Source organism: Alternaria ethzedia (genome assembly GCF_023757985.1).
Source record: "Alternaria ethzedia strain BMP 0044 chromosome Unknown scaffold_15, whole genome shotgun sequence".
Taxonomy (NCBI): domain Eukaryota; kingdom Fungi; phylum Ascomycota; class Dothideomycetes; order Pleosporales; family Pleosporaceae; genus Alternaria; species Alternaria ethzedia.
Genome location: NW_026056208.1, coordinates 489,176 through 508,444, shown reverse-complemented (window position 1 = coordinate 508,444; position 19,269 = coordinate 489,176). Strand labels below are relative to the sequence as shown.

The 19,269-nt window shown below is 54.1% G+C and overlaps 6 protein-coding genes across 6 annotated transcripts; 4 read left to right on the top strand and 2 right to left on the bottom strand.

Annotated features, from left to right (window-relative positions):
• Window positions 1-114: 114 nt before the first annotated feature.
• Window positions 115-1,470, top strand: J4E87_006494 (uncharacterized protein; the record flags this gene model as incomplete). Its single annotated transcript, XM_049378099.1, has 1 exon — window positions 115-1,470. One exon carries the CDS (start codon window positions 115-117, stop codon window positions 1,468-1,470), a length of 1,356 nt encoding a protein of 451 aa, XP_049232291.1.
• A 1,342-nt stretch (window positions 1,471-2,812) lies between these two features.
• J4E87_006493 (uncharacterized protein) lies at window positions 2,813-6,562 on the bottom strand (the record flags this gene model as incomplete). The annotated part of the gene is made up of 1 exon (XM_049378098.1): window positions 2,813-6,562. The coding sequence occupies one exon, from the start codon at window positions 6,560-6,562 to the stop codon at window positions 2,813-2,815; it is 3,750 nt and encodes a 1,249-aa protein (XP_049232290.1).
• Window positions 6,563-6,763: 201 nt separating this feature from the next.
• Window positions 6,764-9,752, top strand: J4E87_006492 (uncharacterized protein; the record flags this gene model as incomplete). The annotated part of the gene is made up of 3 exons (XM_049378097.1): window positions 6,764-6,777; window positions 6,825-6,961; window positions 7,012-9,752. The coding sequence occupies 3 exons, from the start codon at window positions 6,764-6,766 to the stop codon at window positions 9,750-9,752; spliced, it is 2,892 nt and encodes a 963-aa protein (XP_049232289.1).
• Window positions 9,753-10,413: 661 nt separating this feature from the next.
• On the top strand, window positions 10,414-10,999 carry J4E87_006491 (uncharacterized protein; the record flags this gene model as incomplete). The annotated part of the gene is made up of 3 exons (XM_049378096.1): window positions 10,414-10,419; window positions 10,586-10,706; window positions 10,845-10,999. The coding sequence occupies 3 exons, from the start codon at window positions 10,414-10,416 to the stop codon at window positions 10,997-10,999; spliced, it is 282 nt and encodes a 93-aa protein (XP_049232288.1).
• Window positions 11,000-11,412: 413 nt separating this feature from the next.
• On the bottom strand, window positions 11,413-16,335 carry J4E87_006490 (uncharacterized protein; the record flags this gene model as incomplete). Its single annotated transcript, XM_049378095.1, is given in 4 exon segments — window positions 11,413-11,498; window positions 11,510-15,952; window positions 16,000-16,246; window positions 16,294-16,335. 4 exon segments carry the CDS (start codon window positions 16,333-16,335, stop codon window positions 11,413-11,415), a joined length of 4,818 nt encoding a protein of 1,605 aa, XP_049232287.1.
• Window positions 16,336-16,876: 541 nt separating this feature from the next.
• J4E87_006489 (uncharacterized protein) lies at window positions 16,877-19,109 on the top strand (the record flags this gene model as incomplete). The annotated part of the gene is made up of 2 exons (XM_049378094.1): window positions 16,877-17,164; window positions 17,217-19,109. 2 exons carry the CDS (start codon window positions 16,877-16,879, stop codon window positions 19,107-19,109), a joined length of 2,181 nt encoding a protein of 726 aa, XP_049232286.1.
• Between the last annotated feature and the right edge of the window lie 160 nt (window positions 19,110-19,269).

The following is a 19,269-nucleotide window of genomic DNA, read 5'->3' as shown; positions in this document are numbered from 1 at the left end:
ACGCGGCAGGCGGGACCAGACAACATCAAATCCACCAAGCTGGTTACGGAAGCAACCGCTTACGTCATCCACCCTCTCACTTTGCGAAACCTCAGGCATCGACTTCTGTACAAGATGTATCGACGCCAACCAGCATTCCGGATAGCGTGGTGCAGGAGGCCTCTGGTTAATGTCAATCGCCGCTTCATCTCCTCCGAAAAGACTGTACCCGCCGACAAGCCACATGCATTCCAATCGCTGCCCCCAGACTGGGAAGATGAGCCTCCCTCGCTGGACGACTTCACGCAGCTGCCACGCGACTTTGGGAAGAACCAGCTGATACAAACGAATGAAGAGTTCAAGCGATCGTTGAGGGGCATACTCCGGCAATTTCCACCGGTTACCTATGCGTTTGCCTATGGCTCCGGCGTCTTCCCTCAGTCAGCTGCGACAGCTTCACGCCCGTCGGAATCACCGCATCCGAACGCGCCCGAGGCAATTCTCAAATGGCAGAAGGGCGGTGGAAAGATGATAGACTTTATCTTGACACCTCGGTTCTCGCAGCACTTCCACTCGCTCAATCTGCGCGAGCACCGAGACCACTATTCTTTCCTGGGCTCGCTCGGCTCAGGCGTCGTCAGCCATGTGCAGGAGAAGTATGGTGCAGGCGCCTACTTTAATCCATATGTTGTAGTGAACGGAACGATGATCAAGTACGCTGTTGTCAACTACGAAACGCTCCTTCGCGACCTCACCGATTGGGACACCCTCTACTTCGCCGGCCGCTTACACAAGCCGGTCAAGATCCTCCACGAAGAGCCCAACCTCCGCGTCGCGAACCAACGTAACCTCCTCTCAGCCGTACGATGCGCGCTTCTCCTACTACCCCAGACGTTCACCGAGAAGGAACTATACTCTACAATCACTGGCTTGAGCTATCAGGGCGATCCGCGTATGCAATATGGCAGCGAGAACCCCAAGAAGATTGACAACATCGTCACGCACCAAATACGGAACTTCAGATACCTCTACCACGACCTCATACTGTCACTACCAAACATACTCTACGCCGACGATTCCGTGGTGCGCACAAGGGGTTGGATCGAGGACCAGACGCTCGACCAGAAGATGTCGCAAGATATGGATCCCGAGAGGCGCGCTACCATGATCAGGCGGTTGCCCAAGAAGTTCCGTGAGAAGGTGTACTTCCAATACCGCGGCAAATTCGGCATTTCAGGTCGCGAATACCAGGAGATGCTGGATGCAAACAAAGACGAGTCTTCCGGTGGTATCCTGAAGAAGCAGGTTGCTGGCGACTTTGACAAGCGGATAGCGGGCGAGAAGGACGTCCCGCAGATGGTCACCAAGGCAATCAATCAGACAGTCAAGTGGCCTTCCACTGTGCAGACTCTGAAGGGTCCTTTCACTGCGGGCTTCTCCAAGACAGTGCGGTATCTGCAGGAGAAGAGGCAGAAGGCGAAGATGAAGTAAACGAGACGTTATTAGATGTTGATGCTCGCTTTCTCAAGCATTGTTTCCTTTGTACCATCATCAAAAGCGAGTAGCAAGCAAATTAGCTTCTACGTGCCTCGAATGCAATCGCGTATAGCCGCCGTCGTAGCTCACGGGTCAGGCTCCCTGTATAAGCGGAAAAGCGAACATAGACTTCAATAAACTTCAAATCAACAGCACAACTTGTTATTTTTACATACTGTGGTGAATTCTGACCATCCAAAGAGGTTTTCTACATGCTGACGGATGCACGACAATGACTAGTCTGCGGTGGTCCACCATGTTGAGGCACTGCTGCATGTAAACGAGTCTTGTCTTGACCGCCCCTCTCCACAGTCTCCACCCACAACTAATTTTGAACCAACGCCCGCACCGTAATCCAAGATACTAAGTACGATCCAATGTAATTGCTGGCACTCCGGACTTGATTGCAACATTATATACATTCTAAATCCCCGATTAGTCATCAAACCCACCTATCCAACGGCTCAATGGTGTAAGTCCCCAACTTCACCCAGTCAAGTCAACACCCCGACTAATACCACTCTAGCTAGTCGCATGATTCCTGCTTTGGGAAAAGCTTTCACAAACTGCAGGAGGTCCCGGGTGTATGTTTGCCAGTGTGTTCGAATTACGGAAGTATCAACCACTAACATGTGTTAGTCAAATCCCGGTTGAGCCCTTTACGGATCTTTCTTTTTTGCTCCCTTTTTTTGGCTGATAGAGCGGGGGATAGGTAGGAGAAGATACATGTAGTGCCAGCGAGCTACTAACTTTGGCCTTTATGTTTGCTTAGTTGCGTGTGACTTGCGCAACCTTTTTTGGGTTACACGCTAAATAGGTAAACCTCACCCTCTAGATCTTTACAGTTCTTGTCCCGATAAAAAGAAACTGTAAAGTACTTTTTTTGTGCAAGACGTTCTTGTAACGAATCTTGTTCTATTTGTATAGTTCAATGCAGCAGATACAGGATGTTGCAGAGATATATGCGCATGAACGTAAATTAAATAGAAGGTGTCTGTATAATCGCGTCTTGTTGCTTTGCTCCGCACTCTTACCTGATAACAAGCATCTTAGCTTAAAGTAATAAATATGCTGTGTCGCATGAATACTGCTGATCAAAAGCAAAGATCACGCAGTCTTCCACCTTCCAGCAGCACGATCTTGAGAAAAGTTCAATCACATTCAAAAATACAAAGTAGAGGTATCTCAACATCCCCCAAACTCCATCCCCACCTATCCAAAGAGTAAGAAACAGGTATCATAACATTCATAAGCGCATCCAATCCAACCCTCAACGCCAACCCAACCAAAAAGAAAATCACCGCCTCCCCACCGGCCACTCAACCTCCAACCCCAAGCTCCTATCAATACTCCTCCCCTCCCTCTCATCCCTCCTCACACTCTCCCCCATAACAACAGTCGCGCACCTCCTAAGCACCTCCTGTCCCGTAATCCTCTCGCCAACCCTCCCCGGCGCACAATCTCCCACCTGCAACCTCCTTTGCGTAACCTCGAAATACTCCTCTTCATTCTCCAGCGTAAGCAATTGCATAAACACACTGCACATAACAACCAACTCCTCCGTCATCTCCATTTGGTAGCCCCAGGCGTGGAATATGGCGCCGACGTACGGTAGGTTTCCGTTTTGGGCGAGGAATTGGCGGAGGAGGGTGTGGTTTGTGGCTGAGAGACGGGTTGGGGGGATGGTGGAGGGGCAGAAGAGGGCGGGGTGTTTGAGGTGTGTTGTGTAGAGTTTGTCGAGGGCTTTGTAGTGGGTGCGTGTCCAGGGTTCGATTTTGGGGAGGGGGTGGAGGTGGGAGAGGATTGGGTGGGGGGATGGCGGTGGTGGTCGTGTGAGGGTAGATTTGACGCGGTCGAGGAGGTGTGGTTGCTGGGGTGGAGATGTGGCAGGTTGGCTGCTTGCTTCTGGGCTTGCTTGCGACTCCTCGCTGACGGAACTTTCGATTGACTCGTCGACGACCTGGGGACCTTTGTAACGCGCGGGCGATTGTTGCGGTGATGATGCGGGGTTCTCTTCGGGTTGATGCGAGGCCTGGGATAGCGGCGAAGGCTTGCGGGCAGATAATAAGTTCTGCTGGAACCGTTGCTGCATCTTTGGCGGACTTGAGGGAAGTCGACTGCGGTCAATCCTACTGGGTTCCTCAGTGACCTCAGTAAGGTCGTTCAAAGTCCGCTCTTGCGGCTCGTAGGCATCCAGATATTCATTCGCTTCCTCGCGCACGCGGACTATCGTGGAAGCTGTGTTACCCTCCATCTCTACACGGAATTGTCGTTGGTCGGATGCTGCAGAGATTTTGCTATCGCCATCAACGATGGTATGGAACGGAGAGCTTTGCGCGATTGGCAGCGTAGACTCCTCAAATTGCACCGAGCTTGTTGAGATGTCGGCGCTTTGAAGTTCTCGCCTCAAAGGACTGCTCTTCTTTGGTGAACTCATGAGCGCAGGGAAGCGAGGTGGTGTGTCAATGAAAGGATTCGTCTTTGTTATCGGAGATGGCTTCTTTGTTGCCATAGGCGGCGGCGAAGACTCTGGAACGAAGCTTTCACCTTGATCTAGAAGTTCAGACAGGCTGATTTTCTCCCTCTCTTGTCTTCGTTGCCGCCGTTGTTCGAAACGGGATGGTCGCTTTTGATTGAAGACGTTGGGCATGTTCGACTGGAAGAACATGCCGGTGTCATCACTGGCCTCGCTTGCCGGACTCGACTCATCGTCAATCTGGATCGGCTTGTCTTCCTCCAGTGGAGTTACGACATCCTCATCCTGCTCATCCTGTTCTTCCTCGTCTTCGTCTTCGTCATCTTCGGGTTGTTCTGTAACTGCAGGTTCCGCCTTGGCAGGGCTCGGTTCTCGCTGTAACTCAACTTGCTTATTGTAAAGAGCATCATTCGCCTTTCTACGACGCCAGGTCCTTGCAGCCGATTTGGTGGGAATGTCCTCAGTGAAGACATCACGGAGTGACTTCTCTTCCTCCACAGGGGCTTTCTTCTGTATAGTCGCTTCCTCTTCCTCAACTGAGACCACCGAACGACTGGCCTCTTCTTGCCAGATGTCAGCGAAGTCATCCCATTGGGCAGGTTTGTCTGCCTGTTCTGCAGCATGATCCTGTCGGGGTTCTTCCATCTCAACATCTCTTTGTGCCAAGCCAGTTCGTTTCGCAGGGGGTGTGTCGGCCCGCCAGCTCATCTGACCCTCACTCCTTGCAGGGCTCACCGGTGCGCTCTCCTCTTCAACATCCAGGACCGGGTATTGCACCTCCTCCGCTGCGACGGTTGGCTCCACCGGTGAGACGGCATGATCCTGGTCTTCGGGAGTAAGAAGACGTGACTGACGTTTTCGATGCGTTCGGAACACACCTTGTTTGGGAGCTATCGTAGGATTGCTTTTGATGGGACTTGATGGAGCGGGTGCACTCTCTTCATATGGCTGGCCCGCGAGCTGCTCACCGAGACGTAAGCCCGCTTGAAGCTCTTTCCGCGTGCCCTCGCTGAACCCCCGGAACAGATCATCAAGCTCGTCCCGCTTCTTGTCGAGTGCTTGTTGAGGAGGTTCGGGCGTAGACGAAAGACGAGTGGGATCCAACAAGCCTTGTAAAGCTACGCCAGCGGTAACTACACGGCCGAGCGTCGGTGTTTGAGCTTTGGGTGGACTAGGCTCTATAGCGGGCGGCGCTGATGGGACGTCGGCATCTATGACAGGTGTCACGAAACGCGATAGCTTTGGCCGTGTAGGGCCCGAGGGTGCTGTGAAGGTCTGGGATGGAGGTGATGGCTCTCCACTAGTCGATGGTCCAGCATTGTGCATTGTAGCTGTATTTAGCTCAGAATATTCGTTTCTCAGTGATGATCTGACGGCTGGCGCTGTGGTGTTCTGTGTATCTGCAGGCTTGCGCGTACTCCGTGGTCCGTTACTAAGCAGCGTATCAAGGGAAATCATGGTGAAGCTCTCGTTGCCAACTGTGTCGTCTCGCATCCTCATAGTCCCCTCGTCAAAAGCAGCATCTGCGGTATCTCGATCGTCGGATTCGAAGGCTTGAGCCTGATCATCTTCGGCATCGCTCGCATGGGCAGAGCTTTCGCTGGGTGTCGGGAGGCTGGCATGGCCGTCTTCCGAGAAATCGAGATCCTCGGGCTGTATAGGCTCTGCGTCGTCTCCACTGGTCGGCGTAAGCACATCGCTTCCCTCATCTTCGTGCTCGTCGGACTCCATCAGTACCACTTTATTCGCGTGTGGGGTACCCTTGCGTGTTCGCAAATCCTGCCTCATGCTCCTCTGTATCGGTGAGCTCAAGTTGGGCAATTCCTCAGCCTCCATCAGCGCATCGCTCATGGTCTCGGTAGTGGGGCCGGGGAGATCTGCGAAATGCGCGCTCTTTTTTGAGACTCCGGACTTTGAACTCGAAGGAAGCACAGGCGTAGTATCTTGCACCGACCCTTCTCGTGTCCCTGAATCCTCGGCCGCAGCGACGACCTTCCTGGGCCGGCCTCTCCGCTTCTTTGGCGGCACATCGGTGTCCACATCGGCTGCGCTTGACTCTCCACCCTTCATATTTAACTCGCGTGATCCGGATCGTGCGCGCCTCTTGACTGGTGTTCCCTTTCGCTTTGGTTTAGGAGTGGCTCCCACGTCAGACTTTCGGGGGCGTCCGCGGGGGCGTTTGACAGGCGAGGAGGTATCGTGATCCTTCAATGGCACCGTCGTCGTTTTCGTTCTCGTGGTTACTCGCTTCACGGATGGGGAAGCGTTGACGTCGTCGCTTCCGGGTTCAGCCTGGACGGTGACCTTGATGCGCCAGGGGCTCGCGCCGCCGCCGCGTGGTGTGCTCATGATCATCGACTTGGTGGGCGAGGAGAACATCATCTCCGAGGCCTCGAGTCTGCGGTTCTGCTTGGTCGGTGAGCTGCCCGCCATCGAGTCACGCGGCCTGGGCTTGCGGGCGGACGTGATGGTGTTGTCGAAGGAGAGGGCCAGCGGATCCGGGCTCGAGTCGTAGCTGCGATCGCTGTGGGCATCGTCGCCTGCCGTTGCGCTTCGGCCGCGGGGCGCCATGTCTTAGAAGGGTCGGAGGGGTGTCTTGGTTGTTAGTGCGAGAGGAATGCATGTGGGTGGGGAACAAACGTGCGGCATCCGTCAGAATGCGGGACGGGCCACGCGCTGTCGCCCTAGCAACTATCTTATCACGCGCTGCTACGCGCGACACCACCAACAGGGCAGCCGGCGAGACGACCGAGTGCAGACTATGGAGGCGCGATGGGTATTCATGGGTGAGTTGCGCCGTCTACTAGAAATCATTCCTTGCTGATTCGCGCAGTATCTACAAGGAGATCGGCCCTGGAAAGCGCGTAGCCCTGTCAAAGCTCGCCGTCGAAAAGTTCGAAGAGACCGGACGCCCGCTGCGCATTGCTATCGACACATCAATATGGCTTTTCCAGATACAAGCTAGCAAAGGTAGAGCTTTGGCATCACGCACATGCTTGCGCTATGCTGACTGTGACTAGGCGGCACCAACCCGGCGTTGCGCACCTTCTATTATCGCCTCCTTCGCCTCATCTCGCTCGCCATCCATCCCGTATTCGTCTTCGATGGGCCAAACAAGCCGCCCTTCAAGCGCAACAAACGCACCGGACCTAACGTCGCATCCATCCCGGAATTTCTCGCAAAGCAACTGTTGAAGCAATTTGGATATCCGATACATCTTGCGCCGGGTGAAGCTGAGGCAGAATGCGCGCTACTTCAGCGAGAGGGAATAGTGGACGCGGTTTTGAGTGAAGATGTCGACACACTCATGTTTGGAAGTGGCATCACGATACGCAACTGGTCACCAGAGAAGACAGGAAAGACGCCAACACACGTCAACGTATACGATGCGGTTGAAACAAAGAACGGGCCGTCAGGATTGGATCGCGAGGGCATGATACTCGTCGCGCTAATGAGCGGAGGAGATTACGTCCCTGAGGGTATACCTGGATGCGGTCCAAAGACAGCATGCGAGGCTGCAAAGGCAGGTTTCGGCGCCGATTTGTGCAAGATCCCAAGAAACGACGCCAGAGCCATGTCCCAATGGCGAGAGCGACTGCAGCATGAGCTGAAGACTAACGAGAGCAAGCACTTCAAGCGCAAGCACGGTGCACTGAAGATCCCTGACGACTTCCCGCGTTTGGACATCCTTGGATACTACACACACCCGGCCATTTCGAATCAAGCTGGGTTGGATAAACTGCGCCGATCGATCAAATGGGACCAAGAGCTGGATTTCTCGGGCTTGCGCGAGTTTACACACGATGCGTTCGACTGGGTCAAGCTTGAAGGCGCAAAGCACTTCGTCCGCAGTTTGGCGCCTTCGATGGTTGTGCGCCAGCTACGTATACGCGCTGGAAATCTCCATCGATTACCTACGAACAACATCCAGGCGGTACAAGAGGACGAAGCTCTTCTCATCAAAGGCCTGCATGGCAAGCGACAACATTCGGTCACGGACAACTGCACAGAACTGCGAGTAAGCTTCACGCCCATTGAGCTTGTCAAGATCGACCTTAGTAAGGAGGATCCGGACGATGATGTGGAAGTACCACCTAGTTCTCAGCAAGCCGGAGGTGATGCGGAACTCGATGATGAAGATCTGGAAGATGAAGGCCCTAAGAAGCGTGGACCTACCAAGTTCGACCCAGAGAAGGCTGCGAGAATCTGGGTGATGGAGACTTTCGTCAAGGTCGGTGTGCCGCTCACAGTTGAAGATTGGGAAGCTGGGCGACAGACGAAACTGAAGCCTAAGCGAGCAGCAACTGTGCAAGAGCCTGGCAAAGCTGCACCAAAGGCCAAGGCTGTTCCCAGGCGAACGAAGACAGCCGGCGATCAACCGCAGGCTCGCATCAATACCTTTGCCAAAGTAACGAAACCGGGCTCGAAGCTTTCGCGAGCTCTCGCAAAGACACAGGACAAGGTTGCTGAGGTCACTCCGCCTGTCTCACAGCCTGCGCTACAACAAGACGATGTGATCGATCTGCTATCTTCCTCTCCCGTAAAGACTTGGGATACTGTACAGCCGCACCCGCCTGAACGCGAGAAGTCAACGTCCCCTCTCCTCGCAGACCTGCCTCCAAGTGTGAGCAAACGGAGAAGACGAGCTCCGATTCAGCGATCCAAGACGCTTCCTGCGGACATCAATGCGGTTCCAGAACGACCGTCAACGCCACCTCTTCTGAGCACAATAGAAACATTGGACTTGGTAGATTCGCCTGCCCATCCCTCACCTTCGCAACTACCCGCGAAGAAGGCAAGAACACGAAGGACTAAGGACGGGCCAGCTAGGACAGCGTCTCGAGATACTTCTCTAGCCTTGTCTCCTAGCAAGTCAAAACAGTCAACGTTAGATGCATGGCGAGCATCAGTGACGCCCACCAAGCGACGAAGTGTCACACCAGCGCTCGATGCAGGGCCACCACCCCAACTTCGATCCTTATCAGAAGAAGTCGACTCGCTGGACTTGACGCTTTCCTCGCCGGTGTGGGAAACGCGACATCAACAGACTGCCAGTACTAGCGCACTACCAACTTCGAAGACACCTACGACACGCCCACCATTAACATCGATTTCATCGAACGCATCGCATACATCCACAATTTCGGCATCATCAACAGCCTCCACATCCAATAAGAAGAAGAGTATAAGAGACGTATTTGGCCCATCGCGACCTCGCCGTACTTCACCTCGTCTCAGCAAAACCATGTCCGCGCCTCCTGAAGCCGACTGCCTCGATCTCACATCGCCACAGCTTGCTCCAGCAAAACCAAGATCAGAATCCCCAGCGGCTGATACTCTCGACCTCACATCGCCAGAACCCATCGCAATGAGAGCACGATCCGCATCCCCAAATGTCGAAACACTCGACCTCACAGAACTCTCGTCCCCCGTCGTTGAGCGCGCCCCAACACCGACAGCACCTGTACCAGTATCCCCTCCACCGACCTCGATCTCACCCTCATCCCTCCGCCGCTCACCACACGATCACAAATCTACATCACCACAACACTCATCTCGCACCTCCCCGCCAGCAGCATGGAAAGCGCGAGAAAAGAAGAAACGCGCAATCGTCCTGCGAAAAAGCGTAGTCGGCGCATGGACTTATGTAGATGTCGATAGTCCAGAGAAGATAGTAGAGGGCGAAGCAGGTCTTGTGCTGAAGGGCAAGGAGAGACGGAAATGGCGCGAGAGTGCTGTTGAGATGTTGGATCTGACATAAACTCGGCTGGTTGTGTCTTAGGGTGGAAGGTCGTCGTTCGGTCCTTCTTGATGCAGGTTCTGGGGTGCGCGACTTGATGATGATGATGGATACGAAGCGCGGAGTTTATTGAATACACCACGTTGAATTTCTGCCTATCCTTTCTTTTCATATTCGTGCTGCTACTACACCATCACCATACAAAACACCCATATTACCGACGAGTGCGATGTTATTCCACGCACATGTCCTCCGTATCCTTAGAACGTTGAACCCCTGCAGTTATTCCTAGACCCTGCGCGCGTTCACACCAAAACCTGCTCCCGACCCCAGCCTCACTCCCAATCCAGCCCATGACGTCATACACCCAAACCTTCACCACCAAGGCACGCGGCCATGCATACAAAGCATGCGTACCACATTCATCCGCGGAGTCTGCTCCGCTACCAATTTTCTTCATTTCCGCGTATATCGATAAACTACCTACCCCAATTTCTGCATCGCGATACCCGTTGAGCCTATAACCCTTCACGCATCACACTACATACACCAAGAAGAAGGCCCCTAGAAGAAGTGGCTTGGTTGTTCAAGATGACACAAGCCGTATCCAAACAAGACACCTCGTCTCAACAAGTCCAACAGCAGCGTCAAGGTGCGGGCAACAGAGAAGTGCAGGAACATCATGCTAGTGCGAATGCTTCTGTACGTCAACATTCATCCCCATTCCCATTCGTTGCCATCTCAACCCATTACACAGTATTGTCTAGAGAACTCTTCAATGCCCTGCGATGTGCTGTAGTGGGTAGTAAGGGTAGTGTGTAAATGGGTAAACCTGTACTAACAAACCGTTACAGGCAGGTCTAAACCTCAACCTCTTCGGCGCCCTCTCCGGCGCCTTCTCCTCCAAGCAAAAGAAAACTACGCATCAGAATGCTGATGGGTCGAGTACTACGGAGGAGGATAAGCACGATAAAGGTAGCCAATTACCCATCCATCCCCTTACCCAATCCCATCCCCTCATCCAATCCCCCAATACACCCAGCGGATCCCTCACCTACCCCGTCTTTGACTCCCTTGTCATTTGACTACAGTCTTACTAATCGGATTATATAGGTACCGCGAGCGCAGCAGCCGGGGGCAGAGGAAGTGCATACGCAGCGGGGAACGCACAGCAGAGTAGTTTGAAAGCGAAGGAGAGTGGGGTGACGCAGGAACAGAAGCAGGGGAAGAAAGTGGAGAAGGTTGATCATTTGGGGATTGAGGGATAAAGCAATGGACGGAGGTGTTGTAATGTCTAGAGTACAAGACGATAGTTGAAACGGCATGATTATGACTACATTAAATCAACCAAATTGGGGTGATGCTAGACGTGACAACATGGCGGAAGTAAATACGTGATGATAACATCATCCCTTCATAAACAATACAGATCCCAGAAACCAAGAAACGCCATATATCAACCTAACATCCCAAAACTCATCCTAAACACCTTCCAAAAATCAAAACAGATTACCCAGCGGCCTACTAAACCGCCCCACCAATCCGACTCAACCCCTCAACCCCCCTCTTAGCAGCAACAACATGCCAAGGCACCGTCCCATTCCTTGTCCCCCTCATCCCCCTCAACTTCGCCAAAACGCCCAACGCCCTAAACTGCCCCAACACTTCCTTCAAAAGCCCCTCAGCCGTCGTCCTCGTCTGCGGCGTAGGCGTCCACATAAGACTCGTCGTACTCCTTTGAGCAGGATCCTGCCCCGGCCCCGGACTCTGCGGCGTACCCGGAGTACTAGCATATGGATTAGGCAGATGAGCTCCAGCACCACCTGGACTGGGAAGGTCCGAAGAAGCGGAACTACTACCACTGCTGGTGCTGGTGCTGGAAGAGGGTGGGAAGGGGGAGGAGGCAGCGCGGGTAGAGCCCACGGCGCCGATCCAGAGGAAGTTTACGGCTATGACGATGGGACCGGGTTCGGGGTCGGGGATGGGGTGTGAGATGCTGTTGGTAGTTTGGTGGGTTTCGCCGCGTTTGACGAGGAGACCCGAGATGAGGGCGGGGCTGAATTGCGTTGTTGAGTGGGTGTTGTGGAGGCGGTGGGCGAGGATCACGCCCCAGGTTTCGTCTGTCACGTCGACTAGGCGGGCTTCTGGGTCTGCTGTTGGGTCGGTAGCAGAAGGGTCCGCGGAGGGTGTTGCAGCGGGTGTCAGACCTGGTCCTGGATCGGAGGGGGAGACGCCAGCTTGGGAGGTGGAGTCTGGAGGGCTTGCACCGCCGCCAGTGGTTGTGCTTGGAGCAGCCATGGTGGGTATGAACTTGTACGGTGGATCTGCATCTACTGCTGTGAGCAACGTGACGAAAACGTTGATTTGTGTCGGACACGAGATGAGGTAGACCCATGTCTCCAATTCCTCTCTTTCCAGAACTCCGGCTTTGGCAATGCAAACACGCCAGTTGACTCTTCGTGACTGTAAGATCTCGATAGTCGTCTGCCATATCTCTTTTGCGACTTCTCTGAACACACGCGTACCTAGATGGTACGAGACGACGGCTTGTGACTTGCCACAGCTGTCGGTCCAAGCTGCTGTGACCCAAGTGCCATCGAGACTGATCGCGTAAGCAAGATGCATATAGGTATTCTCTCGAAGCAGGTCCTGCGCTGGCTCGGGTATCAGCTTGAATGGTATGTTTCGTGGAAGCGTCTCCTCGAGATGGAAAGCAGGTGCCGCATATATGCTGAGCGATGTTTTGTCGCTATTAGGTGCACTCGGTGGGCATCGATCGTAGACCTCTCGTGCAAGACTGAAGTAAGTAGCCGGATCCAGGATGACGGGGGCGTCGAACGAAGCGATGTACTTGATCGGTATAACCTGAAGCACCAGATCCGGCTTCTGGGGCTGATCTGGACGTCCTGGTGTCCCTTGACCATACGCTTGGAAGAGCGCCCAGAACGCCGAGCACAGTTCCCAAAGCGCAGACGGACCACCGAAAGGATCGATCATGTAAATGACGAATGCGTCGATTTTTGAATCTTGTTGCTCCCGTATCTTCCCATGCTGTATGGCGAGAAGCTTTCCGAGCTGGACGCAGGTCTCTCTGAGGAGCTTGAATGTCTCCGACGGTGTGATGGACGAGCTGGCCCTCACAGGCACAAGACCCCCTTCAAACTCGACAACCGTCTCGACGCGAGAGTGTGAACCGAGCTTGCAGCTGTCGTAAGCAAGCTGAAGGTTGAGCAGGAAGTTCTCAAGGCAGGGTCGTAGAGCATCGCTATGAGGGTATACACAGAATGTAACGACATTCTTGGGAGGACTGATGGGTGATAATCCCAAGGGCTCCCAGAACGCTACTGCTGGTGGAAGCAAATCCCAATGCGTCTCCGCACGGCGTACCCTCAAGAAGGGTGCGTTGATCTGGTACATGTGGCTCCCGGTAACTGCCGGGCCATCACTCTTCCGTGCAGGTGGCCTCTGCTGCGCTTTTGCCAGGGCGGCATAGTCCTGGAAGACCTCGTGCACGCCTGCAAGTGTAGGTAGGTCACAATCCTCGGCCGCTGGGAAGAGCTCTTTGATGACAGCCTGCCAGCGCGTCTCTGCCATCTCATCACTTCCGGATTCTTTTTCGAAGGGTACATCTTCTCCCAGCAGATCCAGAGTTGCAGACACAATCTGGTCTGTTACAATCTGCGTAATTGAGATGCTATCCTTGGCACTCAAAGGCTTCTCTTCTGATACTTCGTAACTCATCTCAGGCTGAGAGGTGGGAGTGTCGGGCATTTGCGCTGGGTTTGTCTGTAGGGTAGGTAGACTGTAGCGCGCGCCAGCTAAGTGTCGTTCCACCGGAGACGGGAAATGGACCAAAGACCAATCCCATAAGCTTGGCTCGAAATTGTTCAGGTTTGACTCATCAAGTTGAAGACCGTGTAAATCTTGCCAATCGCCTCCCATCGAGTCCGCGAACGACGTCACCGAGAGCGGCGTGGCGTTGCCCTCGCTCTGTAACTTCCTCTTCGCAGGCATGACTAGTCCGCCTATGGTAGCTGTGGGCGTCGCTTCCACTTCCTCATCTTCTTCAGAGTCTTCATCGGATTCGTCTGACGTCTCACTAGAATCCGAGTCTTCGCTAGCTGCTCGAGCCAGAGATGCTATTTCTGGTATCTGATGCGTAGACGCAGCCCCTACAGTGATACGAAGCTTCGAAAGTAGAGGTATGTCTCTCAGACTTTTCGTCTGGGTGACAGTGGCCCCAGCACCAGGACTAGGGCTGGAGATACTGCTACGGCCATGTTCCACAGAGTGATGTGTGCTGAATCGTCCATCCTGATACTTGGCGTCAGACATGCTCATTTTGCGACTGAAAGCCACCGGGCTGAAGTGTGTATCGTGTGGGGTATCCGTGGGTTGAGTTGATCGAGCACGCGATGTCTTCTTGTGCGGCGGAGATGGCTGTAGTGCCTTGGAAACAGCGCTCGGGCTTAGTGGTGGAGTTGGCTCCTTGGAGAAAGACACTTTTGCTCTTGGTGTTGGGACGGTAGTCTTCTCCTCAAACAGATCGACGCTTTCGCTTGGCGGTTCTTCCACGGCCATTGGCTGTTTGCCTTTGTCTTCTTTCTTCACGTCCACGGGAGGCTCAGAAGCCGTATCCAACGCACTTTCGAGTGCAGCGAAAGGGTCATTTGTGTCTTCTTCGGTCTTGGGTTCGACAGCCACTTGAGACTCAGGCTTTCGTGATGTGTTGGCAGGTGCTACGCTCGTATCTGGCAGCTGAGGTGCGTCCATCATGTCAATATCGTTATCGTCCGGTCCGTCAAAGAAGTCGAAATCCGTGTCGTTGATGCGATCCCCTCCGTATCCATCTTCGTCCATATCGTCGCCGAAAAGATCATCGTTTCCCCCGGAGGTGTTGAAGTTGTCTGGCGCAGATGCGACGGGTGACGTCAAAGGCATTTGTTGATCTTCCATCTTGGTGTCGTCTTGTGGAGCGGAGAGATTGATGGCAGGGTTGTTGCCTCCGGGTGCTAGGATGACGTTGGAGACCGTGCCGGACACGCTCGGTGTGTCGCTATGGGAGACTGCAGTTCCGGGAACAACCCCATCCGGAGGTGTGGGGTAGACACCACCTGCAGGATGCAGGTCCCCGTAGGCACCACGAGCGTTTACAGGTGATGACGCGATCATGGTCTGTTGTTCGTCCTTGAGACGGGCAGCGTCCTCTTCAGCCTTCTTCGCTTTTCGTCTCGCTTCAAGAATCTTGTCACGATCCGGCTTCCCTAGAAACCACTCCTGTGCGGCATCAAGTGGATCCTTGAAGCCTATTGATTCTGGCGTGTCGTACCATCTCAGCATACTGTGGCCTCCAGCTGCCGCCACACTAGCCGGCTCCGCAGACTTCATCTCGTGTTCTTCTGATCCGTGAAAGAAGCACAGTGCTCTGGGCCAGAGGACATCTCGATCCTGACCTGCTAAAGCCGGGCTCGAAACTAGAGGGTTATTAACTGAGGTCATGCGTATTCTAACCCATGAGCTTTTCTTCTCAAGGTCATGCAAAGTGAAGCCCTTCCAGCCCAGCCAACGCTTGACACTCGACTTCCAGTTCTCAATGCTCTGCTCTAAGGTGGTGAGTCTAGTGCGTTTCCTATGACGGAGGCCTATCTCCTCTACGAGGGATTCAAGCGGATCTTCAAGGCTCGTTATTGTTGCAAGCAGGCCATTCGGAGCCACTCGGATACATCTACCAACAAGAGACTGCTCTCCAGCTTGCGTGGACACGTCGCCGACGCAACGAATATCAGTCTTTTGGTCAGTGAAAGTCGAAACGAGGAGTGTGCCCGAGCTGGCCCAATGTACATTGATGCTTGTCATGCGATGTACGCAGTCTGGTGGTTCAATCTCATCTTCATCATCGTCTATCTGCTTGTAAGCCTTAGAAACAAAGGTGCGGAAGTTCAAGGCAGTCACATTGCAATCTTTGACGATGTTGAACGAGATGAGAGCAATGACGGATGATGTGAAGAGCTCATAGACTGTGAAGCAATCGGGCGGCGCAGGGGCATCAGATGCCGAGGCCTGGCTGTTGCCCTGTGACGACCTCGCACTGCCAGCAGGCAGGCCCCTTTGTGGTGCTGTTGCCGATGGGGAATTATTCGAGGCCGCGGTGGTGTTGGGGTTGCCCGGGCGCATGGGGGGTCGCGCTAGATCGATGGCTTTGGTGCATCCTGTCTGCTCGCCTAGCACGTGTCAGTCGTAATTTTGGGAAGGTGCGAGAGCGACATACTGTGCAGGCGATAGCCGTCGAGCTCTGGGAGGTCGACGTTCGGCTCTATCTTATCGACGGTCGTGGGCTTGAACAGCCATAGCCACGGTCGCGATGCATCCTGCGCAACAAGGTGCAGGTCCTGTCGCAGGTCGGCTTCGACTGCGCGTATGTCGTCGGAAGCATTCCAGTCTCGCGTTCTCGAGGAGGTGGGGGTGGTGGTGCGGGTGATTGAGAAGGCGTGGTATGCGACAGCCTTAAAGTCTCCCTGTATATTGTCAGCGTGCCATCGCGTACGAATATATTCCGACTTACTATAGCTTGCGCATTCGTAGTACAGGTTTTGAGAAATTCCATTAGAGAGATGGCTCCTTGTTAAGGGACATTCAGGTGGTATGCGCGGCGTATTTTCACTCCCAAGACTGCGCTGTACACTTTTTCCATCAACTCCGCTGCGGTCCGCCCAGCGCGTCACGCGCGACAGTGTCTATCAAAGCGATGGAGGTGTGGTGTGGGCGGGGCGTCGAGGGTCGAGGGTCAGTGTATCGGCATGATCTAGACGCGTAGGAGAAGTGATCATGGCTCCGAACACGGGGAGAGAGCCGGATGCAGCGTTCGGCGCCTCCCGATTGCAACGACGTGGTACAGGGTGGGCAGTACAAGCACTTGAGGGACAGAGCGACTGGACCCGGCAGCGAAAAAGCAAGTGCATGCGATGTCAGCTACGCGGAAGAGGCAGACCAGTCGACGGCGGCTGGCTCGCGGTCGCTAGCCCACACATCCATGTCGCCCGGGTGCACGCCCGGAGTTGCGCTTAGTACTAACGGCTCCACTCTTTTTTCATCGCGAACTTCCAAACGTTCTCTGCTGCCGCTCTGTCGCAACCCACTCCGCCACCATGAAGATTTCCTCAGGTGCTGTTCCGGTATACACAATCAGTGGCAGTGAGGCGCGCCCGCTGCCCGAGTGGCTTATTCGGAAAAGAAAGCGCAGCCTGAAGAACGACCCCGAATTCGCCAACCGTGTCGACCTGCTGCAAGATTTCGAGTTTGAGGAAGCCAGCCAGTGTGTTCGCGTGAGCGAGGATGGCGACTGGGTCATGAGCACGGGCACATACAAACCTCAAATACACGTCCACTACCTTCCCCATTTGTCGCTGTCCTTTGCAAGACACACCAATACTCTTGTACGGTCTTTCCCTTCTTACTATTCACCACAATGCATACTAATTTCCGCAGAACCAAACCTTCCACCTCCTCTCCTCCGACGCCAAAAAGAGCGTACATCTCCAGCAAGATCGATGCATAGAATTCCACACCGGTGGAGGCCTCCACTATGCGAGTCGCATACCACGTTACGGTCGCGATCTTATCTACGACCGGAGATCAGCAGAGTGCCTGGTACCCGCTGTCGGTGTAAATGCGGACGGCATGGGCGAGGCCTTCAGATTGAACCTGGAAGTCGGGCGCTTTATGCGGAGTTACGAGATTGACGTGGGTGGTGACGATGTGACGACAGTCGGCGGGGGCGCTCTCCAGGGTGGCATCGGCGCGGGCGCAGTGAACACCGGTGCTATTGCCGAACATTCGCATGGCCTCCTCGCCTTCGGTACCTCTATCGGCACAGTTGAGTACTGGGACTCGCGATCGAGAAACAGAGTGGGCATTCTGTCAGCGCCTCCAGATGCGTTTGAAGGAAAGTCGGAAATCACAGCGTTGACCTTCCCATCGTCAGGTCTGGAGGTTGCTGTGGGAGATTCCAACGGCATCGTACAACTTTACGATCTTCGATCACCCAAACCACTTCTGCGAAAGGACCAAGGATACGGCTATCCGATTAAAAACATAATCTACCTCGACGGCGCGCAAACTGCCGAGCCCAAGATCTTGACCGCAGACAAGAGGGTCATCAAGATCTGGGATCCAAAGGACGGCACACCATGGACTTCCGTGGAGCCATCAGTAGACCTCAACCACGTCGAATGGGTGCCAAAGACTGGTATGCTCCTGACGGCAAACGAGGGCAGGCAGCAACATTCCTTCTTCATACCACAGCTTGGTCCGGCGCCAAGATGGTGCTCCTTCCTCGACAACATTGTCGAAGAAATGGCCGAAGACCCCAACGACCCCAACGCTTTTGGCAAGGGCGCATCTGGAGACGTATACGACAACTTCAAATTCTTGACACACGAGCAGCTGAAGCAGCTTTCCCTGGACCATCTCGTTGGAACCACAAGCCTACTACGACCCTACATGCACGGATTCTTCGTCGCCCAGAAGCTGTACGAAGAAGCGCGCCTCATCTCTAACCCAGACCTCTGGCAAGAACAACGCGCCAAGAGCATCGCCGAGAAGATCAGCAAAGAGCGCGAGTCCCGAATCCGCGGCAACAAAAAGGTGGCCGTCAAAGTCAACCGAAAGCTCGCAGAAAAGATGCTGGAAAAGCAAGAAGAGCAAGCGCGCCGGCAGGCCAAGCGCGTCCTCAAGCAAGGCGGCGACGACGACATGCTCGACACCACCACCACCGCGCCCGCCGTCTCGGAACCCACCAAACCCGCCGACGGCGTCCTCAACGACCCTCGTTTCGCCAAAATGTTCGAAGACCCCGAATTCGAAATCGACGAGCAAACCCGCGAGTTCCAGCAGCTCAACCCCAGCACCAAGATCCCCAAGGGCCTTACCGCCGCCGAGCAAGAAGACCTCGAATCAAGAAAAGGCTCTTCCGATTCAGACTCTTCAGACTCTGAAAAGGACGCCGTGCGTCCGGCGAAGAAACCACAACAGCAGAAGGAAAAACAAGACAACTCCCGTATTTCCTCCAGCGCCTACCGCAAAGCAGGTCATCGCTCTCAACGCGCTGGCCCCGAAATGGTTGTTTCGTCGTCGAACCAACGGAAATCGGGGTCGTCTGCGATGGCAAAAGACAAGACCTTTGGTTCGCGTGTTAGTAAGCTTAAAGACAGGAAACCGGTCAAGTCGGCGAGTAACACGACGGTGGTGGGTGAGCGGGAGATTACGTTTGCGCCGGAGAAGAAGCAGAGGAAGAGGCCCGAGCAGGAGGGGCAGAGGCATGATCGGAGGAAAGAGGGCGGGAGGAGGAATGCTAGTAACAATGTTTTTAGGAATATGTAGGGTTTGGAAAAGTAAATGGATTGGGTGGGAGGCATGGAAGATGGAGATGGAGATGGAGATGCATACTTGGGAGTTGAATGATACCCTTATCAAAGTGTAACACATGTGTTGGAGACGTGATAAGAACGGTAAAATTGTTCATGTGCTCTCTTCGTTAACA